The sequence below is a fragment of the Lactuca virosa genome, chromosome 8 (genome assembly GCF_052849685.1).
Source record: "Lactuca virosa cultivar CGN04683 chromosome 8, Lactuca_virosa_CGN04683_v6, whole genome shotgun sequence".
NCBI lineage: Eukaryota > Viridiplantae > Streptophyta > Magnoliopsida > Asterales > Asteraceae > Lactuca > Lactuca virosa.
In genome coordinates this window covers 239,284,799-239,295,101 of record NC_136433.1, presented here as the reverse complement: position 1 = coordinate 239,295,101, position 10,303 = coordinate 239,284,799, and the positions used below count along the sequence as shown (strand labels likewise).

The 10,303-nt window shown below is 34.3% G+C and overlaps 2 protein-coding genes across 3 annotated transcripts; both read right to left on the bottom strand.

Annotated features, from left to right (window-relative positions):
* Positions 1-2,805: 2,805 nt before the first annotated feature.
* LOC145129293 (Pentatricopeptide repeat (PPR) superfamily protein) lies at positions 2,806-5,750 on the bottom strand. Its single transcript, XM_079063997.1, has 2 exons — positions 3,179-5,750; positions 2,806-3,078 (listed from the first exon to the last, which is right to left on the bottom strand). Exons 1-2 carry the CDS (start codon positions 5,599-5,601, stop codon positions 2,964-2,966), a joined length of 2,538 nt encoding a protein of 845 aa, XP_078920123.1. The 5' UTR covers positions 5,602-5,750; the 3' UTR covers positions 2,806-2,963.
* A 65-nt stretch (positions 5,751-5,815) lies between these two features.
* Positions 5,816-9,358, bottom strand: LOC145129294 (putative serine/threonine-protein kinase PIX13). 2 transcript variants are annotated; one of them, XM_079063998.1, is made up of 6 exons: positions 9,046-9,358; positions 8,045-8,382; positions 7,662-7,797; positions 7,292-7,434; positions 7,072-7,195; positions 5,816-6,545 (listed from the first exon to the last, which is right to left on the bottom strand). In XM_079063998.1, the coding sequence occupies exons 1-6, from the start codon at positions 9,113-9,115 to the stop codon at positions 6,082-6,084; spliced, it is 1,275 nt and encodes a 424-aa protein (XP_078920124.1). In that variant the 5' UTR covers positions 9,116-9,358; the 3' UTR covers positions 5,816-6,081. The 2 variants fall into 2 exon arrangements, with proteins under 2 accessions (XP_078920124.1, XP_078920125.1); XM_079063999.1 differs by having other exon boundaries at positions 8,045-8,379.
* Between the last annotated feature and the right edge of the window lie 945 nt (positions 9,359-10,303).

The following is a 10,303-nucleotide window of genomic DNA, read 5'->3' as shown; positions in this document are numbered from 1 at the left end:
TCCATTTGAATTTTTTAAAAGGAAAACCAAACTTGTTTATTCACATAACTAAACTAAACTCTTCCATTTAATCCTAAGATTTGACCAAAAACAACTAACTTAAATATTGCGTTACATTATCAAAATTCTTAATTACCTCATTAAATTTCTTTTGCATGCACGGCTAGGATAAGTCATTCTTTAATTTTACAAAATATCATATATAGGTATATTTATTCAACATTCCATATTAATTTTATATAATCTTTATTTTCCATAGTATTGACCCTTCCCTAGTTTAAAAGATTGTTTGTAGCTTTGATTCTCGATTTCTAATAGTATATATACCATAATGAATGTAATAAGAAACCAAAATTTTCCATTGTTTATATTAATATCTTTCAAGTTATAATCACAAGATTAGTAAAATGAAGAACATGATTTTTATTCTTGCTAGTGTTGTTGCAATGATGCTGCTTTTGGGTGATGTTTATGGTCAAGAGTGTAATCTCATTCAAGATATAAAGGATTGTTGTCCATCTCTAATTGCAAAAGGTTCACAATTTCCAATTTCTGTGGAGAATGAGATCACCACACAAATTGCCTATGCAAATACATAGACATTAATAAGTTTATATTGTCACCAAACTACCAATATCTTCGCAATATCGCCAGTACTTGTGGTGTCTTCGTTCTTACTTGTCCTTTAGTGTTGTAATTTGGTTGTGTCATTGTTACATCAATACACATGACATCTTGATGAATAAAAGCATTGTGTCTACATGTTTTAATTTGAATTTTTTTTGTACTTACTTTTGGTTGTATGTGTGTTTGTGATCATGTTATGCAACGTGCCTTTCGTGTACTAATCATAAGCTTCTTGTATATTTGATACGGTCTCCATATTCATGATAAAGTTTCTTGCATGGCCATCTCTTGTGTGGAAGTGAGGAAATGACTCCAAATCTCCAATACACCACCATTTTAGCATAATGTCTTAGGAATATCCAAACTATCAATTATGTGTCACTATAGATTGTCTAAGTTGTATTATCATTTTTTATTTATATCTGATATCTTCTTGTGTATTAATTAATAGCTATCAACAGTGAACACTGTAAATCATATTTTACTCAACAACTTTAGTTTATAAATCTTAAAGTATCCATCTAACCCTGATTAGGTAATAAAAATCTTGAAATTTTTCAAGAGAAAGCCATCATATCTATTTGTCCCTCCAGCTAAAACTTTTCGTATTAGAAAGAGAGGGTTAGAGATAGTATTATGGTGCACGATTCTCATTAAACGAACCCTGCTTTCATAGTTAGTAAAAAGAAAAACCTAAGGAATGTTTTAGCACAAGAACGACATATGTAACTTATAAAATAAACATAAGGTCATCTCCATGTAGGTAAATTCGCTAATAGACAAAAAACAATTTTGTAATTTTATTAAACACAATGACCATTTTCTATAAAGTTTCGGTTAAGCAGGGACCACTTCTGTAATTTTTGAAATAAAAGGACAATTTTTGTAATTTTGTGAAATAGAGGGACTATTTCTTTTAATATGCTATTAGGCAAAGACCATTTCTCTAATTTTATGATATATAAGGATCATTTCTGTAAATTTTCAGTTATATAGAGACCATTTCTACAAATATTTGATAATATAGGAATGAAAAGTAAAACCGGTACTTTTGATTCATTTATTCTTCAACAAAACAAATGGTGGGTTAGTAAAACTCATTAAATTCGGGGAACAATTGCATTTTAGGTATAATATATAATACAATGTTGCTTCAAATGACTATGTTTGGTGCAAGCTGATTTGAAGTCCCAACAAAATAAAAAAGTGAGGCCCTTAACACTAAAATTTTATTCTAGTAAAGGAGGGGACTCCCACTAGGGATGAAACGAGCCATGTCGATCCCGAGCCTAACCTTAATTGGTATCGGTTCATTTAAAGTTATAAAAGCTCGAGTTCGAGTTCGACTCGTTTCAAGCCTTATAAAAAAACTCGAGCTCGACTTGCGAATGATCCAATAAGTTGAAGCTCGGTTCGGGTTGGCTCATTTTATGAAGCAAGCATAAACAAACCAAAGCTCGATTCAAGGCTAGAACTCGACTTTTTGTCAAACAAGCCTAAAAAGCAAGACTTAGCTCACTAATTATAAAATTTAGAACTAACTTGTTTTTTTCAGCTTCAACTCGTTTTTTAATTACAACGACAAAAACAAAGAAAAAACTATTTAATTTAAGAACATGCCAATTGAAATAATTGACTAGCTTTATTCAAATGGATTGCACTCAACTCTCACATTCTATTTATACAGACTTCTAGTCCTTTTCTTTTTGTTTGAGTAGCTATGTGGGACGATTTTCCTCTCATATAAATGTTTTTCCAAACTCCAAAATCTCTACATTTATTCATCCACTCATAACTTATTTTTTTTGGATTCGAATCTTTGAAACTAAAATATAGTAGTCAAAATTTAATTAACATAAGATAAATAAAAATGGGCCTTAGAGATTTAATGGCCCTGGCCCCTGGGCCATCGCTCAAGCTGCCCCAACCACTGGCACGACCCTACAAATGCCTAAAATACCCTTAATATGAGACATCATTTTATTGTTGCAATTTTCAAAGGCCACAAGGAGTGAAAGCTAGGGAGAGAACTAGCCTCTCGAAAGCTATGGTTCCAATTTGTTATCATTCCTTTTTTAGTTCAATCATTAAATTTCCAGTTTTAACAATTTAGTTTCTATATGATTGTATAACTGTTATATATTGTTAATTTCTCTTATGGATCAACATATCTTCCATATTTATCCCTTTATTATGTATACAAATCCGGGATCTGTATACTTACAATAACAAAAAGTTAAGAAATGTACACTACATCATAGAGATACAAATTACAAAAATTCATTCCATAATCTTCACAGAAGATAGGTAACATATCTCCAAATAGTAACTTTCAATCAGTAGTTATCAATGAAGTTATACTTTTGAGAATTCTGATTTGATATGTTTGCATGACCCCATCCTTTCTGTATCTTACTCAAAATTTTCAGTGTCAAACTACTCCCATCATCTCTGCGACAATCAAATAAACACAATGAATGTGTCAGAATTTTTATACAAAATATAATAAGTCAGATCTAATTGTGGTATCAAACAGTCTGAAATTTCATACCTATGGAGCACACTCTGCCAATTCTTTTCACTTTTTGCAACTTTTTTATGGTCAAACATTCTAAAATTTCGGTCAACTCTATTAGAAACCTCAACCTCCGAATTCATCTCCAACATCCACTCAGCAAATTCATCAGCCTCACGCGTATTCCCATTCACACGCAAACCATCAATCACAGGCATAAAACAAGCAGCATCAAAACAATACCTTTTTTGCATCATTTTCTTTAACAAATCACTTGCACATTCCAACATTTCAACCTTACAAAGTCTCCGAATAAAATCTTGATATAAAAAACTCCCTATATCAAAACATCTATCCAAACTAGACATGAATATGTTATTAGCTTCCAAGAGTTCATTTCCACTAACTAACTCATTAAACATGAAGCTATACAACACTTCTTTATGACCATAGATTCTTAATGAGGTGTCAAACACTTCAAGTGCTGGTGTAAACTCGCCTATTTGACATAAAGGTTTGATTAATAACTTAAAAGTGGAAATATTTGGAGATATATCTTTACTCAACATTTCATCTAAGAGTTTAGTTGCATCATCGATTTGACTTGATTCACATAAACATCTTATCATGTTATTGTAAGTAAACACATTAGGAGAAATGCCTCTTTCTTTCATCTCATTAATTAATCCATACATTTCAAAGAATTGACTTTTCATTCCTAACCCGAGTATCAAGGAGTTGTAAGTTTGCAAGCTTTTGTTGTACCCTTTTTTCTCCATGTCTTTAAGCACCCGAAATGCCGAAGATACCCTTCCCCTTTTACATAAACTATACACAAATATATCGTATATAATTGAATCCGGGTATATGTTTTTCCCTATCATTTCAATGAACTTTTTTTTAGCTTCATCAAGATTCCCATTCTTGCATAATGCATTAATTATAATGGAATAAGTGATTAAGTCAGGCTTACAATCTTGATTCCACATTTCATGAATGGTTTCAATTGCTTTTTCTACTTTCCCGATTTTACATAGTCCATCAAGAACAATATTATAGGTCACTGAATCCAAATCATAACCTCTTTCTTTCATCTTTTTTAATAATTCATCGGCTTCTAATACTTTCCCTTCTTTCCACAAACTTTCTAGCAAACTATTGCAAGTGTAGTTATTTGGAAAACAACCGTTTTCTATCATGTTATGTAGAAGTTTATTGGCTTCATTGATCTTCCCCTTTTTGCAATATCCATGAAGTAGGATACTATAAGAGATTACATCAGGAGATACTCCATGTTTTTTCATTAAACTCATGACCATTTTTGCATCACGAAGCATACCATTCTTGCATAGACCATTTATAATTATATTGTATGAAACAACAGTTGGTGATATGCCATTTTCTTCCATTTCATTGAGAACTAATTGTGCATCTAGAAGCTTTTGGTTTTTTATTAAGCCCAATAACCATATATTGTAAGTTTCTACTTCTAAAGTGAAACCACTTACTTTCATGGATTCAATTAGGGTTTTTGCTTCAGCTATCATTCCTTCCTTGCAAAATCCTTGAAGCATCAAATTGTAAGTTATCATATCAGGTTGAGGCAACCCTAAGACCTTATCTATTTGCATATCTCTGAAAATTCTGGAAGCTTCCAAGACTTTGCCTTGACTACATAGAGCTGAAATCCTGGAATTGAATGTAACTACATTTGGAAAAAGACCATCTTCTCTTATCATGTCCACTAACTTTTCTGCTTCATCAGTCTTACCTTCTTTGCAAAAAGCTGAAACTAAGGTGTTGTAAATAACAATGTTTGGAGCAATTTTCATACTTCTCATTACCTCCAAAAGCTCCAAACCTTGGTTAGCATAACCAGCCTTGCAATACCCACGAACCAAAATGCCGAAGGTGAACTCATTAGGTAGGCATCCTCTCTCACGCATTTTATCAAACACCTTCCGTGCATCGTCTAAATAGCCTGAATCACATAACCCTCCAATCAAGAGGTTGAAAGTGTAAGTTTCAGGGGTAACCCTAGAAAGAATCATGTCTTCATACAGCAATTGAACACAGCTTGGGAGATTTTGTTGAAGCGAGGACCTGATTAGTGTGTTGTACAAGGAAACTGAAAGAGGTTGATTGGGGTGGTGAGCTCGAAGTGTTTGTAACTGAGAAATAGCGAGACTAACATGACCTGATTTAGCAAGATCGCGAACAAACAAGACCATGGAGTCGTGCGAAGTCTGGGATGGGTACGAAAGGAGGAGTTGCTGAAGGGCATTGATCTGGGTGAACATTTTGGCTCCGATAAGAATACGGGTAAGAACAGACAGCGATTGGTTGAAGTTGAGAGCATCGGATGGAAAGTTGGGATTGGAGGCGATGCGTTTGAAGATCTGCCAAGCTAATTCAGGATTCTTAGTGTTGTTGATGAGAGCCCTACTTAATTCTCTCATGCTGCTCAAAATGGCGGGAGTATGATCCTTACTAACACCTGTGTTTTATTTTGTTTCTTAGAGGAATTCGCATGGAAGCTCCTATATGGGGAATTATAACGCTTTTTCTAGTTGATCCAAAATCACCATGATCAGAAAACACAATCTTGAAACTCAAACCAACAAAAACAACTCAACATTGTGATTGTAAATATTTTAAGACACTTAAATAGGAGGCTCTTTCAACATTTCTCAATAATTTGTACCCACAACATTTTTTTTTTAAAAAAAAATGATAACATACATAAAGTTATACATACCTATTATAATTATCTACAAACAACAACATACATAACCTTTAAGGGTGTTTTGTAATTTGCCCCTATTGCCACCAACAATCAATGTTCCATCAAAAAAAGCTTTTTGCCCTCGTTGGAAAAATTTTCTGAAAGAGGATGAGCTTGACATATGCGGTATAATCCCAAGGGTAAAACCGTAATTTCACCACCCTTTTGGTGAGCGACGGCTTCCTCGGCTCCCTTCTTTCACAACATGAGGTTGTGGAGAACGACGATGATGAGGTGAACGTTGTTGGGTGTGTTGATGTTGTGAATAATGATGAGTGGAATGATGTACTCTTGGTATCCTTGGCCTTCCGTTTATGGCATCGAGTTGTTCTAGCTTTTCAACCACTTCTTTCATTGAGGGGCGGGTTTTCGGTTCATTTTCCATGCATGTGAGGGCTAATTGAGCAATTTGGCCCGCAGCCCTTGAAGGATATCTTCCTTCAAGCCGCGAGTCCATTATGTCCTTCATTTTCCTTCGGTCAGCTAAGTATGGCTTGACCCAATCGCTTAGATTTTGTTGGGCAGCCGGGCGGCTAGTGTCGAGTACCCGCAACCCCGTTAACATTTCAACCAATACAATTCCAAAACCATAGACGTCACTCTTCACGTACAAATGACCTATTAAGAAAAGAAAAAAAAATAGCCTTTTTAGATGGCTCATTATAGGTTTGTACTATATACATGACAAGTTTTGTAGGCTAGTTTTGATGATAATGAGGAGGACATTTATGTCTTTTCACTAACAGGGGATCGAGAAAAAAAATCCCTATCCCATCTTGTTCCACATTTTCACGTGTGAAAAAAACTACATTTGTTGTGGGCATCCGTCTCGGTCCGATGCAAGTCAAACAAACAATTTTTTGTGGGGAACAAAAATTACAGTTTTTGTCCCATTGACATTCTAATGCATGTAAAACACACTATAACCGTTTTCAATGATAGGGAATGAGGAGGGCATTTATGTATTTTGTATAGACAAAAGATTGAGAACAATTCCATACCCCATCTTGTTCCAATTTTTTTGGGAGGGACAAACAATTAAAATTCTTGTCTCCTTGACATTCATCCGAGTTCCGGTTCCAGTCCAATGCATGTCTAAATGTAGTCGTTTGATGCGGTTATAAGCCTAAAGGTCTCAAATTACCTGTAGAAACATATTCAGGAGCAGCATAGCCGTAAGTCCCCATGACCCGAGTTGTTACGTGTGATTGACTAGCCGAAGGGCCAATTTTCGCAAGCCCAAAGTCCGATATCTTTGCGTTATAAGACTGACCAAAACAAGAAAGAAAAGAAAACGTTTCACTACTAAGAAAAACAAAGAGACTATAAACCGGACAACATTGCACATAAGTGATTGAACTTACCCCATCGAGCAAAATATTTGACGCCTTGAAATCTCTATAAATAACTTGTTTCTCAGAAGTGTGCAAAAATGCTAACCCTTGAGCCGCTCCTATCAAAATCTTTAGTCGTAGATCCCATGGAAGTGGTTGAACGGTTGAGCCTCCTGCAAAAGAAGAATATTAATTTTCAATTACCGTTTCTATTAAGTCGTTCTTTAAGAAAACACGCGTATAACTTATTAGATGAATTTGTGTCTCTATTAAGTCAATTAAATGAGAAACAACACAACAACTATCTATTTTAATTTTGGGTCCCATATTCATTTATTACATCCACAATACACCAAACATATGATAATGTTAGAAGATTTGTGTTCGTAAGTTTTCTTACTTCCAAATAAGTGGTTTTCCAAGCTTCCCTTCTGCATAAACTCGTATACGAGTAGCAACTCCGTACCCTCGTAACAATATCCCAATAACTTCACAAGGTTTGGATGTTGAAGCCTTCCTAGAAAATCCACCTCCGTCTGATGGAATAAACCACAAAATCAGCATCTCATGCCATAAAAATGGTAGCATTTAGTTTTATTACACATGACATGACATGACATAACATAACATAACAGAATTATACTCTGCATTAGACATTGAATAGGACAAAAATTGCATGTTCATGTCTTATCCAAAAAGGTGGGACAAGGTATGACAGGGTTTCGTTCTTTGTCTCTTGTTTGTGTAAAAAACGTAAATGCCCTTTTCATTCTCATCATTTACCTGCCATTCTGCTAACCCTTGCATGCTCTCGGAATTCAATTTTTTGACTGCAATTACACTATTTTTCGAACTTGACTTGTCTTCAATCCAGCCTTTATAGACCTTTCCAAAACCTCCTTCACCTAAAACTGTATCACTTCTAAAATTTCTAGTGGCAGTTTTGAGTTCAGCAAAGCTGAATACTCTGAGATTGGGATGGGGCAAGATCTGGCCGCCTGGCTGTCGGTCATCACCACCACTTGCCGCCGAGAACTGGCTGTTGCCGGAGACATTGCTGCTTATTCCTGATGATGATGAATTTGTAGTAGTGCTGGTGATGGTGGTTTGTGAAATGGCTGCTGTTATATAGAAATCAAGAAAAAAAGTGAGATTATATGATCCAATAATGTTTCCATACAAACTGGAGTTGATTTTAATCAACACAAAACTCAAAGATAAAGAAAACAAAAGTTGACAAGGGTTTTTGTTTTTGCTACCAAATGAAAAAAAGAGGGATGAAATCTTACAAGATTTGAACACAAACTACAAAGAGTCATGAATATAAACAAATATTCAAATCAAAACTTAACTTTAAGTGTTTTTGAAGTAAGTTTTTATGCTAAATTAACAAGAATGAGATGAAATAAAATAAGATTTGGAAATAAAAGTCAACAGAAAAAAACAAATAAACACAATTCAATGGGAAAAACCTGAGCTTTATGTGTTCTTGAAGTGAGATTTTATAGTTAATAAATAACATAGAACATAAACATAAGACCCATAAACATAAATACAAAATCTATAAGGAAAAAAACAAAAACGGAGATTTTATATTATTTTATACTAAATAACGAACAATATTTAGATGAACCCACACATATTTTATATATAATATACATATAATCTATCGGAAACAAATCCCAAATGTAAGATTACATAATCTATCGAAAACGAACAAAACCCAAATATGTTATTACGTAATGCATCTATGCAAAACTATAAGAAAGATTCCATCTTTGTACCTGAACTGAGATTGCCAGTGGTGTTCGTCGTTTGATTAGTGGAAGAAGAAGAAGAAAAGCAAGCACCCATGATCAAAATTAAACTCCTTCGACTACTTCCTCCTTTCAATAGAACAGAATCAAGTGGACATCCTTGAATCTTGTTTTTGGTCTTCAAATGTAAATATTAATATCAATCGATTCTTTGATCAATAAAAGTAGGTTCTTGTTTGTTTCTTTGACTGGAATTCTGTTTGACCAAAATGGGTTTTACCTTTTCTGTGTGGAAAATTTGCATGATAAAGTGGTAGGCAATTGGTTAATGGCATCCATTTATGGAGCAAAGAGCTTTAATAATTATCATCTTGGTGGTGGAGGAGACGACCAAGTCATTGGCCGCTAGTTATTTCAGAGTCAAAGTCAAACCGCCGTGTATTTGAAGAAAAATAAAATAATGACAAGAAATATTTAGATAAAACGAGAGAATTCACGTTTTGCACTTGTGTCCATGTCCCAGCTTGTTTTCATCTTTTTTATATATATAACTTTTTTTTCTTTCTATATAGACGTCTTTTATTGAGTTTTTGGGGGAGCTTGTTCTAAATTTTCTTTCTATCTTTAATCGATAAAAGCACCATATAATATATGAGATAATGTTAGATATATCATGTATGCATAGAAATGACCATGTTTGGAGGTATTATGTCGTTGTATAACCATTATTTTTTTTCTGAATTTAACAAAATAGCCAACATCCTCGCAAACATATCGATGTGAACTTGTGTGAATGTTTACTATGACAAAAATCAATTCTAGTAAATTTTGACGAATTTAATATAATTTCTTGCCGGAAATATTTACGATAGATTAAAGGTCACCGTCTAATAAAGTGCGATATGGTTCGTGATACATTTATCCTCACAAGAATTAATGTTTTGCTCGTTCCTAATATAACATGCAACTATGCACACACGGTCATAAATTTTAATCACTAAAGACTTGTAACCGACAATGTTATCTTTTTTTTTTTTTTTGAAACGACAATCTAACCTACTCCTAAACTACACCTTAAATCCATTTATGTCCACAACGGGACTTGAACCCTCAACCTCAAGGAGGGAGGGCAACAACGGATACCACTGCGCTAGAAGCCCTTTGGTACCGACAATGTTATCTACTTCCATATATTTAAGAGTTTCGAGATAACCATCCATTGATGGCGCATGACGGGTAAAAACCATGTTGCTAATGTAATGTTCTTGTCCCCTCCTGGGTGCAT

Bases quoted from the DNA above. Each gene is read 5' to 3' on its own strand.
- LOC145129293 (XM_079063997.1), bottom strand. From the start codon at position 5,601: ATGAGAGAATTAAGTAGGGCTCTCATCAACAACACTAAGAATCCTGAA. The intron at 3,079-3,178 runs GTATGAAATTTC...TGATTGTCGCAG, and splicing joins TGGCAGAGTGTGCTCCATAG to AGATGATGGGAGTAGTTTGA.
- LOC145129294 (XM_079063998.1), bottom strand. From the start codon at position 9,115: ATGGGTGCTTGCTTTTCTTCTTCTTCTTCCACTAATCAAACGACGAAC. The intron at 7,196-7,291 runs GTAAGTTCAATC...TGTTTTGGTCAG, and splicing joins CAAATATTTTGCTCGATGGG to TCTTATAACGCAAAGATATC. The intron at 6,546-7,071 runs GTAATTTGAGAC...TTTTCTTAATAG, and splicing joins TCCTGAATATGTTTCTACAG to GTCATTTGTACGTGAAGAGT.